Source organism: Heterodontus francisci, chromosome 1, assembly GCF_036365525.1.
Source record: "Heterodontus francisci isolate sHetFra1 chromosome 1, sHetFra1.hap1, whole genome shotgun sequence".
NCBI lineage: Eukaryota > Metazoa > Chordata > Chondrichthyes > Heterodontiformes > Heterodontidae > Heterodontus > Heterodontus francisci.
Window position 1 is genome coordinate 123,254,028 of NC_090371.1, and position 19,985 is coordinate 123,274,012.

Consider the following 19,985-nt stretch of genomic DNA (forward strand, 5'->3'; position numbering starts at 1 on the left):
TCTCATCAGGTCTTTCAGAATCATCTCATGTATAAAATACATTCAAGTGCTATTGTGTAGGTCAATGCAGCAGCCATTGTATGAACAGCAGGATCCCACACAGCTATGGGAGGAATGATCAGTATAATTTGCTTTTTGATTATGTTGGTTGAGAAGGAATATTAGCCATGACATCAGGAGAACTTCCCACACTTCTCTGAATAATGCTATGGTATTGGAAACATTTATTTGAATGATTGGAACAAGCAGACAGGCTTTGGTTAACATCTTACTCAAATAATAGCATATCTGACAGAACAGCACTCCTTCAGAAGTACACTAGAGGCTCAGTCTAGATTATATGCTCAAGTCTTCAAATGGTACCCAAGTCCATAACCATAACCTTTTGATTCAGAAGTAAGCATGCTATTTACTGAGTCAAGCTGCTATTTAAAAGTTTTGAAGTTAGTTACAGGTCTTGAAAAAGACTACTGATTAATTTTCTATACATTCTGACATATTTTAATTAACTTGAATTTAATAGCAGTTAAATGGAAATGTTAAATTTATCAATCATCTATTTTTCATGCTTTTTATTTAATACTTTCAAAAAGCCCATTCAAGATATGATAAAAGTAACACTGTTATGAAGAGCTTCCATTAGGTCTCCCACATTACTATTTAAATGCATGCAATAGGATCAAGTGTTATCATGGTTCTTTTAAAGAGAGTACTTTGTTAAGATAATACATTGATTTGATTGATCTTAATGTAATCTAGTTATAAAGTAAATTATAAGAGGCTGCATTCCTATTTAGCCATTGAACTCACCTTCTTGTGGTTTCATCAGCAGGGTTTATACCAAAAATATCCACTTCCTTTTTTCCTTTTTCAGAGTATCGATTTATAAAGCTGTCTCTGTTCTTATGCAGGTAGTTTACCAGATCTCCATAGAAACAGTATTCAGTAATAATGTAGATAGGACCTATTAAATAGAAAAATAAAATTAGTACTGTGCATTTCAGAATGAAGCAAATTTTCTTCAATGATATGTTGTGTTGTACAAATATGAATTGGTTGGAAAAGAGAATTTGAATCTCTTCACACCCTGGTAATGTTTACAGTTCCTATTCTAAAGATGGATCCAAACAAGATTCAGAGAACAATATATTGAAAAAAGTGAGAAAAAATAGAGGAAATAATATGAAAAACAAAACTCACCTGCTTTGGTACAAGCTCCTAGCAGGTTGACAATGTTTAAATGTGGACCTAGATGAGTCATTATCTTCAGCTCTGACATCAGGGCCTGCTTCTCACTGGATCGAGCTGTAGCTGTGAAAACATTAGAAATACAAATCAGTTATAAATTGCTAGTTGAAAATGTCACTGTTAATAACACAATTCAAAATTTGTAAGATACGTACTTTTCATTAAAACAGAATCATAAATTTATCAAAGTACCTTACTTTTTTAACAGCAAATAACATGAAATGGCAGCCTGTATATTTTAGATCACTTTTTAAAAGAGTGTTTAACATTATTTTCTTTCCTTCCCATTTGTCAGTCTCCTTGTATCAACCATTATGTGTTAGCTGCTCCTAAGTCTCTACCAATTCTATGGCAAGGTACACTACAACAGTTTAAAATAGCTCTAGTCTTCCCTCCCAACACGAAAAAGTGTGTTTTCCACTTGTCTATTCACCATGCTGGCACAGCACTTTACAGTTTTAAGGGTTCTTGTACAAGAAGGTTTTAGTCATAGCGAGTCATTTTAACAGTGCTAATGTATTGTAAAGCCTCTGAGGTACCACTACAAAATGCAACAGTCTTCTATGAAATATTTATGCTTGCGAACTGGCACCTCCCATAAAAAAAATCACATTCATTTCACATATACCAAAGAATCCAGATAAAAATGTATTGCAACAATTTGCAAAATTTCCTCAAAGTAAATTGATGTCAGGCCAAGCCCAGCTATGCAATATATAACACAGGTTAACTTACGCTTCAACATTTTTACAGCAACTTTCATAACAGGCTGTGAGCGACTTAAGCCGTACGCAGTTCCTTCAACTACCTTTCCAAAGGCCCCAGACCCAAGAATGCGCCCTTAAAAAAGCACAAGGAATATAATAATTAGTGTGACATGAAGAATTTTATCATGAAAACAGCCTGGTTCTGGACATTATCAAACTACCAGAGATGACAGAACAAAAATGTCAGGATGGTCAAATTCCATTCTAGATTGTAATTAAGCTTGCATATTTGTTTTATAACAAAAAAGTATGTATAATGGTGTACTTAATATTCTAATTTTCAAGTGAAACAGTAGTTTTCTTCCAGCTAGGAAGCTGAAATTTAATTTGTTTAGTACGAAGGGTACCATAGAGATGGACTGGGGGTTGGGGTGCCTGCTATTGTTTCCTTTAATCCTGCTTGATCATTGTCATCTTTGAGGTAATTACAGGAAGATTCTATGTTGCTGATGGCATAAAAAGAAAGGAAAGGACTTGTATTTATATAGTGCCTTTTATAACCTCAGAGTACTTTATAAATAACGGAATACTTTTGAAGTGTGGTCACCATTGCAAAGTGGGAAATAAGGCAGCAAATTTGTGCACAACAAGGTCCCACTAACAGCAATGAGATGATGACCAGATAATCTGTTTCAATTCTGTTGCTTGAGATATTGACCAGGAGACCAGGGAGAACTCCTTTGTTCATCATTAAACAAAGCTATGGGATCTTTTACATTCACTTGAGATAGGCCCTCAGTTTAATGTCTCAACCTAAAGACAGCCCCTTTGACAGCATCAACCTAGATTTTGTGTCTCTGGAGTGGAACTTGACCCCCTGGCCTTCTGACTCAGAGAGTTCTACCAATGAGCCAAGCTGAAAAAAGTGAAAAGGACACTTTACTTAAAAGGATTAAGTGGCATTCTACATTATAGTTTAACAGTCCTGTAGCCTTACATCTGAGTAATTGTAGTTAGTTGCTAGTACGGTTCATGTTTAAGCCAGAATGCCTCTGAGCTCCAATGCAATGAAGACTTACCCAAAACAAGTCCATCCCTAGGAAACTCCCATCTTGTATCATACGGAAGTTGCATGGGGTCAACATAAATGTATTCATGCCCATCTGGACTTATAGATTCAATGACTCTCCATCTTATTTCATATCTTGGTTTCTGTACAAAACAAAAGATCAATGTTTTACATTATTGGAATGAGGGAATCTTCTAACTCCTATCTTAAGCAGACTATATTTTCTTCTTTGGCCTCCTTATCTCGAGAGACAATGGGTAAGCGCCTGGAGGTGGTCAGTAGTGTGTGGAGCAGCGCCTGGAGCGGCTATAAAGGCCAATTCTAGAGTGACAGGCTCTTCCACAGGTGCTGCAGAAAAATTTGTTTGTCGGGGCTGTTACACAGTTGGCTCTCCCCTTGCGCTTTTGTCTTTTTTCCTGCCAACTGCTAAGTCTCTTCGACTCGCCACACTTTAGCCCCGCCTTTATGGCTGCCCGCCAGCTCTGGCGAACGCTGGCAACTGACTCCCACGACTTGTGATCAATGTCACAGGACTTCATGTCGCGTTTGCAGACGTCTTTAAAGCGGAAACATGGACGGCCGGTGGGTCTGATACCAGTGGTGAGCCCGCTGTACAATGTGTCTTTGGGGATCCTGCCATCTTCCATGTGGCTCACATGGCCAAGCCATCTCAAGCGCCGCTGACTCAGTAGTGTGTATAAGCTGGGGATGTTGGCCACCTCGAGGACTTCTGTGTTGGAGATACGGTCCTGCCACCTGATGCCAAGTATTCTCCGGAGGCAGCGAAGATGGAATGTATTGGGACGTCGCTCTTGGCTGACATACGTTGTCCAGGCCTCGCTGCCGTAGAGCAAGGTACTGAGGACACAGGCTTGATACACTCGGACTTTTGTGTTCCGTGTAAGTGCGCCATTTTCCCACACTCTCTTGGCCAGTCTGGACATAGCAGTGGAAGCCTTTCCCATGCGCTAGTTGAATTCTGCATCTCGAGACAGGTTACTGGTGATAGTTGAGCCTAGGTAGGTGAACTCTTGAACCACTTCCAGAGCGTGGTCGCCAATATTGATGGATGGAGCATTTCTGACGTCCTGCCCCATGATGTTCGTTTTCTTGAGGCTGATGGTTAGGCCAAATTCATTGCAGGCAGCCGCAAACCTGTCGATGAGACTCTGCAGACACTCTTCAGTGTGAGATGTTAAAGCAGCATCGTCAGCAAAGAGGAGTTCCCTGATGAAGACTTTCTGTACTTTGGACTTCGCTCTTAGACGGGCAAGGTTGAACAACCTGCCCCCTGATCTTGTGTGGAGGAAAATTCCTTCTTCTGAAGACTTGAACGCATGTGAAAGCAGCAGGGAGAAGAAAATCCCAAAAAGTGTGGGTGCGAGAACACAGCCCTGTTTCACGCCACTCAGGATAGGAAAGGGGTCTGATGAGGTGCTGCCATGTTGAATTGTGCCTTTCATATTGTCATGGAATGAGGTGATGATACTTAGTAGCTTTGGTGGACATCCGATCTTTTCTAGTAGTCTGAAGAGACCACGTCTGCTGACGAGGTCAAAGGCTTTGGTGAGATCAATGAAAGCAATGTAGAGGGGCATCTGTTGTTCGTGGCATTTCTCCTGTATCTGACGAAGGGAGAACAGCATGTCAACGGTCGATCTCTCTGCACGAAAGCCACACTGTGCCTCAGGGTAGACACGCTCGGCCAGCTTCTGGAGCCTGTTTAGAGCAACTCGAGCAAAGACTTTCCCCACTATTCTGAGCAGGGAGATTCCACGGTAGTTGTTGCAGTCACCGCGGTCACCTTTGTTTTTATAGAGGGTGAAGATATTGGCATCACGCATGTCCTGAGGTACTGCTCCCTCGTCCCAGCACAGGCATAGCAGTTCATGTAGTGCTGAGAGTATAGCAGGCTTGGCACTCTTGATTATTTCAGGGATAATGCTGTCCTTCCCAGGGGCTTTTCCGTTGGCTAGAGAATCAATGGCATCACTGAGTTCCGATTTTGTTGGCTGTACGTCCAGCTCATCCATGACTGGTAGAGGCTGGGCAGCATTGAGGGCAGTCTCAGTGACAACATTCTCCCTGGAGTACAGTTCTAGGTAGTGCTCAACCCAGCGGTCCATTTGTTTGCGTTGGTCAGTGATTATGTCCCCTGATTTAGATTTGAGGGGGGCGATCTTCTTGATGTTTGGCCCAAAAGCTCTCTTAATGCCATCATACATTCCTCTGATGTTTCCGGTGTCTGAGGCCAGCTGAATATGACTGCATAGGTGCTGCCAGTAGTCATTTGTGCAGTGCCTGGCTGTTCTTTGTGCAGTGCTTCTGGCTGCTTTAAGTGCTATGGATGTTAACTCGCTGGGGGCTTTCTTGTAGTTCAACAGTGCAATGCGCTTAGCGGCTATGACAGGTTCCAGCTCTTCGTTATGAGATTGAAACCAGTCTGCATTTCTCTTCGCACGTTTGCCGTAGGTGGTCAAAACTGGCTCATAGATGGCGTCTCTGATGTGGGCCCACTTGGTCTCAGCATCCCCTGTGGGAGTGTTTTGAAGGGCTGTTACAAGTGAATTTAGAAATTTTTGTAACAGCTGTGGATGAGAAATTCTGCTCGTGTTGATGCGCGGGTGGCCCTTCTGCTTGGAATGATGCAACTTCTTTGGTCTGAGTCTAACCTTGCTGCACACCAGGGAGTGGTTGGTGTCGCAGTCTGCACTGTGGAAGCTGCGTGTGATTTGAACATTGTTTAAGGAGGCTCGCCTTGTGACGATGAGGTCTAGCTGGTGCCAACGACGCGATCTTGGGTGCCTCCATGAAACCTGGTGACAGGGTTTAGTGTGAAAGAACGAGTTGGTGATGCAGATGTTATGATAGGTACACAACTCAAGCAGTCTCTGCCCATTCTCATTCATCCTTCCAACGCCATAGCGCCCAAGGCAGGAGGGCCATGAGTAAATATCTGTTAAAATGTATCTACTTTGTACCATTATATTTATTTATAATAACACCATCAAAGCCCTGGAGTGCCATCAAATTATCTGTGATTAAAAACATTCCAGTGAAACATGATTACTTCTTTTGGGAAAACAAATTGTATGGAATTATATAAGGCTGCTGTAGGAATCATTTGAAAGAATCTTAAAAAGTATAATATGGAGCAGCAAATTTTGACATAAGTACTGAAATTCAACTACACCAGCTCTCCAACATTGATGCCGCCAAATTTGCAAAGCCTTTAGTGGTTTTGGGGCATTCCTCCCATTGAAAAGTCCAGCCAAGGGGGCTCAAGATAGCGGGGAGGTGGGGTGGCGTTGGTCCCCTCCAGAAACATTTTGTAGCTGCCTCTGTGGTCCTCTTTATAATGGGACCTCTAGGAAATCATTACATTAAAAAAATGAATTTTCAGGGTTCCGGGTCATGATTCTGGGCTAGAACTCCAGGTGGATCACATATCTACCCCTTTGTTGGCCAGTACACCTGATCTCACTAGCTGTTCCTGTACTGACCACACAATGAATCCCATAGGAGACCCTGGGTACAGGAACTTCAATGTTTAGAATTGTCAGCCCTGATCCCAACACCACCCTCCTGCCCCCCAACCTCGCGACACTGATGACCTTGTAAGGGAGGAGCAGAGGCTCTATCCACACAAAGCCATCCTGGAAACTTACACACAGATCCAAAGCTCTGCATTTTCAAGTCCAAACTGAATCCCAATAAATTATAGCAGGTGACCACCAAAATGGTTGTGGATTTTGAGTTCCATCATGACTAGCTGAGGAGAGCTAGGTTGGCCCAGAGCTAACTATTTACCCTACCTGCAAAATCAATCTTCTTTTTCAAGGTGCTGCCATGCAATGGTGCAGCAGGACCTGACAGAACTCCCATGGGCATGGAAACTTCAAGGGGTAAACAGATCTAAGTTTGAAGCCTCTGTTCTTCCGACCAGGGATCATTTGATCAACTTCTTGAGTTACTTACTTTTCACATTTAAAAATACCACAGGGATCTTTTTGAAAAAGGTGCACGTTTCTGCCACAGAATACACTTAGATTGAATGTTTTATTTGTTTCAATTCCATTTTAGGACTTGAAAAATGTATTTACCTGTTTCCAAACTATGACGAGCACTATCAGAGAAATGATCACAATAACCAACAGAACCAAGACTGCCGCAGCCACAGTCAATTCAGAATGTAGATCTGTAAATAATTTTTAAAAGACCGTTATTCCAAGTGTATACTTTATTAATGCTTTTGGTGGAAAATGTTTATCTGTAAATTAAAAGAAAAGGCAACTGTGGGGCCTTGTTTTCCATGTAAAACCTTCTTAAGGACTTCATAGCACTAGTCCTTAACAGCTATCTTACTTTACAGAGCAACTGTCAGATAATGGACTCTTCATGGAGCTCTGGAGACAGGCACTTCATTCAACTTCTTGTGAATCATGTCTACTGGCTGCCATTAGATGATCCCTGTGTGTTGCTTGAATCACAGATCATTGAAATTAACTGTCTTTTTATTTTTAGCAAAGACTGCCCTGTTTTATTATGAAGGCAGCAAATTCAGCAGGGATTGTACTAAAAAGCCAAAGTTAACTGTTGCTTGGGCTATCGAATGACTGCCTATGCAGAAATTGGTGCTGTCCAATGAGTGCAAGAGTTCCTTGCTTGATAGTGGCATGTGTTTGAAGGAATTGTCCCACTCTGGGCTTTAGAAAGGGGCTCTCCAGCAAACAAAGTACAGAAGCTGTTGATGGCGAACATTGTGGGCCCGATATTCAATAGATACTTCATGTGAAAAGCACATGTTAAATTACCTTCTTTTAAGATTATGAGGATTATCTTTCTTTTAAGATTATGAGGATTATCTTCCAAGTATCGATAAATTCACCACCAGATAGAAAATTGAATGTTGGGCAGCATCTGTGTTGTCTGTGATCATCCCAACAGCCAAAAGTCAAAAGGCTCCTATGTTTATTTGGACATGCTTTCCAAATCCACTTATTTTACCTGTTACTTTGAAGAGGATTTAATGAACTTTGAGTCATTGGGCCATGACTTTATCTTATTCGTGGAATTTGACCTATCTAATTCAGGTTTGAGAACAGGATAGAGTGGGGGGAATTTTATGGAAGTGACAGGGGTCTTGGCTCTGGCTGGAGAATCGGTGAGGGACCTACATTGCCTCCTTGGGGAAAGCCTGCCGAATGATAAGCCAATCAGGCACTTGACGGGCCCCCAGCAGGCCTTTCCCGGGAACAGGAAGTCCTGCCTGCCGACCAATCACAGGCAGACAGTTATTTTGCTCAGCAGCACCACTGAGAGGGTGGTGGCTGCTGTCAGAAGGATACCCACTGGAGGCCCAGGATCACTGAGTGACCCAGGCCAGAGGTAAGTGATGGCAACAAGCAAGGGGTGTCTCTCAGCAGGCCACCCCTTCCCGATGCCAGATCCCTTGATCACAGGTTTGCATGTTGTGCTTCCCACATGGCGACAGGCCCACCCACTGCTTGGCTAATACAAGCGATGGCAGGAAGAGGCCCTTAATTGGACATTAATTGCCCCTTGAGGGCATCAATTGGCAGCAGGGCAGGATGGTCATCCATGGGCCGTCCTGCCACGGATTAAATCAAGATGGAGGCGAAAAGGTGGCAGGGTCCCCACCCGCCACCATGCTGCCCGTTTAAATGCCCTCCCCGCCTCCAAACATGCCACAGGAGAGAGCATAAAATACCTCCCAGTGTGTCATATTGCTATTTTTCAAACTGTTTCTGATGAGACCACACTGATTATTTTAAGGAACAGTATAACATGCAAAAGGTCCCATGATCAGGCAATGTGTTTCCTGGTAGACAATAATCCAAGTTTAAGGATTTAAACACCAATAAAATTGGGGCATTACCAGAATGGGAGCCATTGTAGGTCAGATAGCTTGGGGAGGGGGGGAGGGGTGGGGGGGGCGGCAGGGGGAGTGAGCAAATGGGACCTGGTGCAAGTTAGGGTACCGGCAGCAGAGATTCGGATAAGCTCAGATTTAATGCTTTGCCAAAGGAAAACAAATCCCAGTTCATTAAACCTATCAGAACTAACAGCCCTTAAAATAGGTTTCAATTGATTGCCAACCTGACCACCAGACTTTTCTAATTGAGGGGCCCAAAAGTAGGCACCATATTTTAGATATGGGCAAAACACAGTCTTGTGCAGGTATGAATTATATTTCTAGGTTCCTATTTTATTGTCCTAGCCATTCAACGCAACACATTTGCAAAAGCCTCATGACAAGGTCATGGACCTTCAATGTTTCATGAACTACAACCCCAGGTCCTTCTCCCATGCAGCAACCCTGTGTGCACAACTTTGCAATGTATTTATATGCCTGGAAGCATCCCAGCCCAAATGAAGCATGCTGCGAGGGTCTTTATTGAAAGGCATTATGCCACACATGGGACTATTCTCCCAGATCTAGATCCACTGTATGGGATGGAATCGAAGCCATTACTTACTGTGAGCCACTAGTTTGACTTCACGTGCGACGACTGCAAGCTCATTCTTTGCAATGCATTTCACAGCCACTGTGTTATCGACTTTCTGAAAAGTCAGTTTGCTTTCCACAGTATTTTTCTTTGTCTGATGCGTCTCAATACTGATATCACTCGAATTGTTGTGGAGGACATTCCAGAGCATTGAGTCATTTGCACACCTATGGGAAGGTATAAACATTGTTAAGGCTTGTTTTTATTTCATTACCCATCAGCAATTTATTGTATCATAAGATATTTAAACCACCATTTACGAGATACTTGGAAGCAATGAGGGAAATAGTTTACTCAACTGCACCTTCTCATTTGGTTTTCCAACAGATGTGAAAATTAATAGAAATAGAAATTTTTATTCAAAGTAAGTATTTTCCTCACTTAAGTATGCTGCATGATTGAATGATTAAGTCCTCACTTTTTTAGATCCGTACAAATCAGCCATTCGACCTCTGGGCTGGGCGTCCCATCTGCAGAACATGAAACAATCTGGCCACTCGCAGAGCCATGGTGAAGGTCAACAAGATTGATGATTTTTGCTGGCACTGTAAAAGAAAATAGAAAAAGTTATGAAAAACATGATTTCTATTTGTCTGCCAAAAACAGTAGGAGACATAGCAATTTTCAAAATATTCTGCAACAACATCATCAAAGATATACATGACACAGGGTATTGCCCAATCATTACACTCAGTTAAAATGTGTCATTTATACAGAGACTTAGAATATCAGGTATCTTGCACAAGGATCAATAAGGCAAAATGTCTAAGGTCCTGGACCATTAATAGAAACATAGAAAATAGGAGCAGGAGTAGGCCATTCGACCCATCGAGCCTGCTCCACCAATCATTATGATCATGGCTGATCATCCAACTCAGCAACCTGTTCCGGCTATCACCCCATTCCCTTTGATCCCTTTAGACCCAAGAGCTATATCTAACTCCTTCTTGAAAACATACAATATTTTGGCCTCAACTGCTTTCTGTGGTAACGAATTCCACAGGCTCATCACTCTCTGGGTGAAGAAATTTCTCCTCATCTCAGTCCTGAATGGTTTACCCTGTATCCTTAGACTATGACCCCTGGTTCTGGACTCCCCCACCATCGGGAACATCCTTCCTGCATCTACCCTGTCAAGTCCTGTTAGAATTTTATAGGTTTCTATGAGATCCCCCCTCACTCTTCTGAACTCCAGCGAATATAATCCCAACCGACTCAATCTCTTCTCATACGTCAGTCCCGCTATCCCAGGAATCAGTCTGGTAAACCTTTGCTGCACTCCCTCTATAGCAAGAACATCCTTCCTCAGATAAGGAGACCAGAACTGCACACAATATTCCAGGTGTGGCCTCACCAAGGCCCTGTATAATTGCAACAAGACAACCCTGCTCCTGTACTCGAATCCTCTCGCTATGAAGGCCAGCATACCATTTGCCTTTTTTACTGCCTGTTGGACCTGCCTGCGACTGGTGTACGAGAACACCCAGGTCTCACTGCATATTCCCCTCTCTCAGTTTATAGCCGTTCAGATAATAATCTGCCTTCCTGTTTTTGCTACCAAAGTGGATAACCTCACATTTATCCACATTATACTACATCTGCCATGCATTAGCCCACTCACTCAACTTGTCCAAATCACCCTGAAGCCTCTCTGCATCCTCCTCACAACTCATCCTTCCACCCAGTTTTGTGTCATCTGCAAAGTTGGAGATATTACATTTAGTTCCCTCATCTAAATCATTAATATATATTGTGAATAACTGGGGTCCTCGCACCAATCCCTGCGGTACCCCACTAGTCACTACCTGCCATTCGGAAAAAGGCCCATTTATCCCTACTCTTTGTTTCCTGTCTGCCAACCAATTTTCTATCCATCACAATGCACTACCCCCAATCCCATGCCCTTTAATTTTGCACACTAATCTCTTATGTGGGATTTTGTCGAAAGCTTTCTGAAAGTCCAAATAAACCACATCCACTGGCTCCCCCTCATCAACTCTACTAGTTACATCCTCAAAGAAATCTAGTAGATTTGTCAAGCATGATTTCCTTTTCGTAAATCCATGCTGACTCTGTCCAATTCTACCACTGTTCTCCAAGTGCTCTGCTATAAAATCTTTGATAATGGATTCTAGAATTTTCCTCACTACTGACGTCAGGCTGACTGGTCTATAATTCCCTGATTTCTCTCTACCTCCCTTTTTAAATAGTGGGGTTACATTAGCTACCCTCCAATCTGTAGGAATTGTTCCAGAGTCTGTAGAATCTTGAAAGATGACCACCAATGCACCCACTATTTCTAGGGCTTAATGAAATAAAACTCCTGTCATATTTTGTTCTTTACTTAATAGAGTTTACTTCAACATGAAAGAGAATCTGTTTAAATGTCAAAAGCAAGTGAAAAGGTAGATCAGCATGTGATCAATTGTCAGAACTAACCAGTGGACCCATCAAAATCGATCTTAACCTTCCCTCCCTGGCAGAAACCAGGCAGGTGGTCAGTTAAAACTGAGCAGGTTAATGACCTACTCAGCGCTCACCCTTTTCCTGCCATCTGTGATCTTAGCCTATAGGATTAAGTAGGCGTAGGCCCCATGAATTTATATAAATCTGGGATAGCACCCTGATGGTATTTTAACCCAGATTCAAGCAGGGAAGCTGCTGTGGCTTGCCCACCAGCTGAAAGCAGGTCAGAAGTTTTCGGAAAGGACAAAGGAGAAGGTCCAAGATCAGTGGAGAAACTTTTTTTTTGTGTAACCTGGAGGAACAGGAGTGCTCCTTCAGGCCCCACAAGGAAATTCACAGCCTTCGCTGCCCCACATACACACAACTCCCATCCCCCATACCATCCCCTGTAACCCTTCTGAAATGTCTTTCTGACGGTTGACCTGCTTGCTGACAAGTCTTTCTTTGGTGCTGGCTGTTTCAGGCAGGTAGCTGACCAGTGGCATGTAGATGAGGTCTGGTGGTTAAAATTCCCTGGGCCTCAAAATTAGGCCAGCAAAAGCATTTTGCACTCGCCCCACCTCCACCCACCTGAAACCTACTGGGGGTTAAAATTGATCCTGCCATTTCTGAAGAATAGTCTATATCCGAAACATTAACCTGCTCCTCTTTTGAGACACTGGTGGACCTGCTGTATATTTCCAGTGTTTGAGTTTTTTTTTAAGGTTTTCATCATTATGCAGCTGTGATTTTAATCTTTTAAATTTGGAAGTACCACTACTTCAATTATTTACTACAACATAGTATAGCATTGCAAAGAAGTGTTAAAGCAGAAACGTATAGATACTACAAATATCGGCGAGTTAAAGGACACAATGGAGCTTGAGGACTTACCTTTAACCTGTAAGTAGAATGTATAAGTGGTACTATTATCTTCATTTTCAACAACAATGGTGTAAGCCCCACTGTCTTGTTTCTTTGCACGAATCAGGGTCAGATTACTCTGATACCTGGACAAAGGAAACAGCAAATAACAAGTAGGGAGTCAGTAAATTGAAGTGTCATCAAATATATCACGTTCTTAAACCTTTGTGAATTGAAAGACTTTTAGTTTAGAGTGACCTTAGGACATCATCACTGTTCAATGTAGGAAAGCAGAGCAGCCAATTTGCACACAAGATCCCACAAAGAGCAATGAGATGAATGGATAATCTGTTTTTCAGTTGTTGCTTGAGGGATATATATTGCTCAGGAGAATTTCTTGCTTCAAAATCGTGCTATGTGAACATTTACATCCATTTGAGAGGCAGATGGGTCCTCAGTTCAATGTCTCATCTGAAAGAGGACACCACTGACAGCGTAGCACCTCCTTAGTACTGCATTAAACTGTCCACCTAGATTTTGCATTGAAGTTTCAGGAGTAGAGTTTGAACCCATGATTCGCTGACTCAGAGGTGAGACTGAGCAAAGATTGATGCCCAAGGTACTCTCTGAAGTTTAGGAAAATTAGAGATAATCTCATTAAAAGACATAAGATTCTGAGAGGGCTTGAAGGGTAGATGCTGAGTGGCTGTTTTCCCCTGGCTGGAGAGTCTAGATCCATGGGGGCATAGGCTCAGGATAAAGGGCCAGCCATTTAGGATTGAGATGAAGAGAAATGGCTGTAAATCTTTGTAATTCTCTACTCAGAAGTGCCTGGATGCTCAGTCATTGAATACACTCAAGACAGAGATCGATTGATTTTGGATACTAAGAGAATCAAGGGATATGGGAATAGTGTAGGAAGGTGGAGTTGAGGTAAAACATCAGCCATGGTCTTCGTGAATGGTGCAACAGGCTTGAAGGGCCACATGGTCTACTCCAGCTCCTATTTCTCAAATTCTTATGCCACATCCCCAAACTGACAGAAAGATAGAGAAGGCACAGCAGAAGAAGCAACCACTCTTCCTTCATTATAATTTGCATGGCTGCTTTCAGGAGGTAGAAACCCAGCAGAGACAGGGTAGGTCCCAGTTTCTTGTCCCCCCTCCCCCATCCCCCACCCCACTGCTTAAAGCTACACTTCTGCCCCCAGATGGAGTAGAATTTGTAGACTGTAGTTTTTTAACCTGGTGTGACAGAAAAACATAAAGCCGAGAACTTATGCAATAGTGAATGAAAATGGAGTTGGCTGTTTAATGATGGAATTCTTGTCCTGGTGAGTATTGATCTTATCAGTGATGCAGAAGATAAATAGTTTTGTATGGATTTCTTTCCACATGTGTGGTCGACTATATATTGGGCTGGTGCTGTGGTGTGCGTTCTGCTTTACCTAATTTCCTGGGTTTTCACTGTGTTGATCATCACCTCGTTGTTATCCTCATGCAGGGTGACATTGTTTTTCAGCCACCATACAGTGGGTTCTGGGTAAGCCTCAATGTTGACCACAAACTGCTTGACTTCGTGTAGGTCTGCAAACTCTTTTGTTCCATAGTTGGGATCCAAATGGATAAATCCTTTCTCTGGGAATGAGGAAAAAAGAATAGTAAGTAAATCACATCAGCCTGGAAAGACTTGCTGTAATTCTCAGCAATAATGTTTTTAGACTGAGGATCTCGCATATTCTACTAGTTACCATTCTTATCTTCAAAGGTGGAATTACAGTAGGACTCCCCATTAAGTACCTTCAGTACTCACTGCCTCTTTCAGAAATTCTTAAATACACCACTGCAAAAAATATACTGTTGTTTCTTCCCTCTAACACAACTAATATAACATTGGTTATGATTGCACCTTAAGCTGATATCACACTCCATTCTCATTGAAATAAAGACTTGCATTTATATAGTGGTTTTCACAATCTCAAGATGTCCCAAAGCATTTTACAGCCAATTAAGTATTTTTGAACTGCTGTAGTGTAAGAAACACTGCAGCCAATTTGCACACAGCAAGCTCCCACAAACAGATCATGACCAAATAATTTGTTTTTGTGATGTTAGTTGAGGGATAAATATTGATCAGGACACTGCAGAATAATGCTATGGGATCTTTAACATCTGTCTAACAGAGGAGATGGAGCCTCAATTTGACATTTTATCCAAAAGACTCACCTGCACCACACTGACGTGTCAGCCTGGATTATTTGCTCAAGTCTCTGGAATGGGATTTGAAATCATAACCTTCTAATTGAGAGGTGAGAGTGTTACTTCAGAACCATGGCTGCCATTGTAACGTCTTGTCTTCACATGCCATAGGTTTTGGCTTTCAAAGAAAAATGAAACCGATTCTGGAATGTGACCTCCAAATCATTGGTGAAAATCCTGAAATCCCACATACCAAAAATATAGCCTTTCCCAAGAGATTGTGTGCTTAGGAAATGTGTCAAAAGTGTTTGGACTTTCACCATGTTTGGATGGGGCAGGTTTGACGGGCCAGCTAGTTTTTCCTGCCCCTCATTTTCATAAATTCATATGTTTATACTTATTTATTTACCCAATGTTGTACGGCATTGACAATCAGATTAATTAGGTGAATGTGTTCTTTCTGTTGGTTATTAGAGTGCTCTGTTTATAGCTGAAGTCATTCAGCGAGCCAACAGATAGCAGAAAATTGGCCAATTCCCATTTTAGCTCCTCCCACTTTTCCAAAGCAACCCTACTCCCACATTGTGTTTCTTTTCTTCTGCCTACTTGGCTGCAGCATGAAATCCAGATTTTAAAAAGTTTGATAAAATAATAAAATGTTGTGTTCATGCAACATTTTCATTCAATACTTGAGCATCTGTTTCCACTGCTTGCGAGTGCCAGTGGAGGTAGAGAGAAGAAATGGCTGGGATTCTTTCATATTGCCCACATGCCAATTCAGCATGAGTATCCCAAATTAGCAGAGGTTTCAACTGCCATGTCTAAGGGTTGGGCGGGGAGGGGTGTTTGGTAGTGGGGGAGACTGGGTGATTTCAGAGCTCAGGTGTTAACAGCAGTTCATTTCCATTGCATTTGATGGAATTTTAGATCTGAATCCAACATCTTTTGGAACATGAAGTGAAACATTTGGTAATGTTACAAAAATGTGCCTTATGTGACAGGCGACAATATATTAGAATTTTTTTTAAAGGGAACCTATTGTATGTGCGCTTGTGTTCGAGCGCATGCACCAGAATAAAAAAGGTAAGAAATATAGGCAAATACATATTAATTTATACGCACCACTAACATGGATGTGAACCTGCTTTAATCTCTTGGTATCTTGAGTTGCATGTAACACAGAACATTCATAGACTCCAGTATCTTCCAGAGTGGCTTCCTCGATTTGCAGGGTCTTCATTATTTTTAAGCTTGGTTGTCTTACTTCCTTAAGAACTTGGTGTGCCTCAGTTCCCTTCTGCAATGAAACAAGGAATCCATGTGAATGAACAAGAATGCTCCTAGTTTTCTGCTTTCGAATTAATAAATAGTCTTGCAACTTGTCACGCCAACTTGCTTTGTTGAATAATAATTTTCTTCAATCCACTGACCGGAAATCTGAATTTGTACTTTTTTTAAAAACATTTTTTTAAAAAACAGCTAAATGGATGACTTTGTTGGCAGGTTAGGATGGCCACCTGATTTGCAACACTGTATCCTACATTGCAAGGCTTGTGAGGATGGAGACGAGATGTCTGCTCATGCCCCAGCAAGAACCAAGACCCAGGAGGTTAAGGGAATTACCTGTTCATTTTTGCAAGAGAGAAATACTGCTAACTGCTATGTTTGAATCACTGAGTGACTGTCAAGTGACAAGCCCCTTCCCATCTGGTTTTAAGCTTGTGTCTTTCTGCAGCAGAGAAGAAAGAAGCTTCTGGACTCTGACACATAACAACCCAAGTGGTACCAACCTCCATTCCAGGTTGAAAGCTTTCAAATCCTGCTTTTTGACTGACCACCTTTGCGTACCCCAGCTACAATCAGAAACCCCTTTGGAGGAAATCATCTGCATTGCTGTCTCCACGAGACCCACAGAACTAATCATCTGCCTCTTCAAACTAAAAGCCTCAGGACTACCGAATTCAGCTAGAAGCCAGCCAAATCACCAAATGCCATAGACTGTATACCCCTTTTTTCTATGGACTCTAACTCAACCAATCTACCTTTCCCCACTCTGTGACCTATTTGTGTGTGTGTATACCTCTAGTGTGTGTGTGTTCGTGAAAGTTGGCATGTAGTTTATTATTTTCATTAGTTCGGTTTAGGTGCAATAAAATTAACCTCTTTCGTTGTTAAACTCAAGAAAACCTGTCCGGTTGAACAAAAGAACAAAGAACAAAGAAAATTACAGCACAGGAACAGGCCCTTCGGCCCTCCAAGCCTGCGCCGCTCCAGATCCTCTATCTAAACATGTCGCCTATTTTCTAAGGGTCTGTATCTCTTTGCTTCCTGCCCATTCATGTATCTGTCTAGATACATCTTAAAAGACGCTATCGTGCCCGCGTCTACCACCTCCGCTGGCAACGCGTTCCAGGCACCCACCACCCTCTGCGTAAAGAACTTTCCACGCATATCCCCCCTAAACTTTTCCCCTCTCACTTTGAACTCGTGACCCCTAGTAATTGAATCCCCCACTCTGGGAAAAAGCTTCTTGCTGTCCACCCTGTCTATACCTCTCATGATTTTGTACACCTCAATCAGGTCCCCCCTCAACCTCCGTCTTTCTAATGAAAATAATCCTAATCTACTCAACCTCTCTTCATAGCTAGCGCCCTCCATACCAGGCAACATCCTGGTGAACCTCCTCTGCACCCTCTCCAAAGCATCTACATCCTTTTGGTAATGTGGCGACCAGAACTGCACGCAGTATTCCAAATGTGGCCGAACCAAAGTCTTATACAACTGTAACATGACCTGCCAACTCTTGTACTCAATACCCCGTCTGATGAAGGAAAGCATGCCGTATGCCTTCTTGACCACTCTATTGACTTGCGTTGCCACCTTCAGGGAACAATGGACCTGAACACCCAAATCAATTTTCCCCAGGACTTTTCCATTTACTGTACGGTTGGTTCTTGTTATGATCATAATAAGTAAGTTATCAAACACCTACTGAATTGGCCAGTACATCCACTTTAAGAAAGAATTAAATCTATTGTAGTCAAACAAGGAGAGGGAAAAGAGGGAAACCCTTCAACCCTCCTCGCTTGACTATAACAAGCTACACAAAATATTCTATCTTTTTAGCAACAAGGCAGTTTTTAAAAGTCTTAGGATGCACTTACACACCAACATTAGTGTTAAATCAAAAGGTTTCCACTTCAGGGCAATGCTAAAGTTGGTATGTTAGCAGGGATTTCCCCAAGTGTTCTCACTATGGATCAGACTGGAGAAGTAGAATCCAGATATGGTCTCACCATGGGCCTGTACAATTGCAGTTAGACATTTTTATTCTTACATTCTAATCCCTTTGTAATAAAGGCTAACATACCATTTGCTTTCCTAATTACTTTCTGCACCTGCATGTTAAGTTTCTATGATTCATGAACAAGGACACCCAGGTCCCTCTGAATGTAAACATTTCATGGTCTCTCACAATTAAAAAAAAATTCTGCTTTTCTATTTTTCCTACCAGATTGGAAAACTTCACATTTCTCCACATGATATTCCATCTGCTATGTTCTTGCCCACTCACTTAACCAGTCTGTATCCTTTTGCAGTCTCTTTGTGTCCTCCTCACAGCTTACTTTCCCATCTAATTTTATATAGTCAGCAAACTTGTTTAACACTATACTCAGTACCATCATCTTAGTCATTGACAGAGATTGTAAATAGATAAGGCCCAAGCACTGAAACTTTACAGTATCCCACTAGTTACAGGCTACCAACCTGAAAACAGCACGCTTACTCCTACTGTTTTATGTCCATTAACCAACCCTCAATCCTCAATTCCACGAGCCCTAATTTTGTGTAACAATCTCTTGTGTGTCATTTTATCGAATGCTTTTTCAAAATCCAGAGACACTGCATCCACTGGTTCCCCCTTATTCCCCCTACTAGTTACATCCTCAAAAAATTAGATTTGTCAAACATGGTTTCTCTTTCATAGATTTGTATTGACTCTGCCCTATAATTGCCCTGTTATCAATTTCCTAATAATAGATTCTAGTATTTTCCCTACTGCTGATGTCAGGCTAACTGGCCTATCGTTACCCGTTTTCTCTCTCCCTCCTTTCCTGAATAGTGCTTTCCAATACAGGTAACAGTTCTAGATTCTAGCGAATTCTGGACAATCAAAACCAATGCATTCACTATCTCTGTAGCCATCTCTTATAAAAGCTTAGGATGTAGGCCATCAGATCCAGGAGATTTGTTAATCTTTATTCCCATTAATTTCTTCAGTACCTTTTCTTTACTAATACTAACTTCCTTTAATTTTCTCATTTTCACTAGAGCCTTGGTTCCCTGCTACTTCCAGAATTTTGGGGGTCTTCTACTGAGAAGACAGACTCAAAGTATTCAATTAATGTCTCTGCCATTTCTGTATTCCCCATTATAATTTCTCCTGCTTCTGCCTGTAAGGAACCCACATATACTCTTGCTAATCTCTTCCTTTTAACATAACTGTAAAAAAAATTTACAATCTGTTTTTATGTCTCTTGCTAACTTACTCTCATATCCTATTTTTCTTTATCAATTTCTTGGTCCTTCTTTGCTGAATTTCAAAATCCTCCTAACCCTCTTTTGGCCTTTTTCTTTACCTAATACTATTTTAACGTCCCTTGTTAGTTATAGTTGGTCCACTTTTTCTGTAGAATTTTTATTCCTTAAGGGAATGTATATTTATTGTGAATTATGAATTAATTCCTTATCTGTCAGGCTATCTCCAATCATATCTTTTAATGTGGTTCCCCAATCTACCTGAGCCAGCTCGCCCTTCATACCTACATAGTTTGCTTTGTTCAGATTTAAGGGCCAGAATGTTACGCCCCCCCCCCCAAAGGGCAGGAAGGTGGAAGGGGGGGCGTAAAATGGAGCGGGAGGC

The 19,985-nt window shown here is 41.9% G+C and overlaps 1 protein-coding gene across 8 annotated transcripts in view; it reads right to left on the reverse strand.

Annotated features, from left to right (window-relative positions):
• The window catches only part of pdgfra (platelet-derived growth factor receptor, alpha polypeptide), a 68,370-nt gene that overhangs the window by 13,395 nt on the left and 34,990 nt on the right, over positions 1 to 19,985 (reverse strand). For all 8 annotated transcript variants that reach the window (XM_068035287.1, XM_068035261.1, XM_068035242.1 and 5 more), the window contains 10 exons: positions 16,184 to 16,358; positions 14,311 to 14,500; positions 12,894 to 13,009; positions 9,973 to 10,099; positions 9,525 to 9,721; positions 7,128 to 7,222; positions 3,035 to 3,167; positions 1,984 to 2,088; positions 1,201 to 1,311; positions 811 to 964 (listed from right to left, as the gene is read on the reverse strand). In XM_068035287.1, the coding sequence (XP_067891388.1) occupies positions 811 to 964; positions 1,201 to 1,311; positions 1,984 to 2,088; positions 3,035 to 3,167; positions 7,128 to 7,222; positions 9,525 to 9,721; positions 9,973 to 10,099; positions 12,894 to 13,009; positions 14,311 to 14,500; positions 16,184 to 16,358 (1,403 nt within the window). The remainder of the gene's footprint in view (positions 1 to 810; positions 965 to 1,200; positions 1,312 to 1,983; positions 2,089 to 3,034; positions 3,168 to 7,127; positions 7,223 to 9,524; positions 9,722 to 9,972; positions 10,100 to 12,893; positions 13,010 to 14,310; positions 14,501 to 16,183; positions 16,359 to 19,985) is intronic.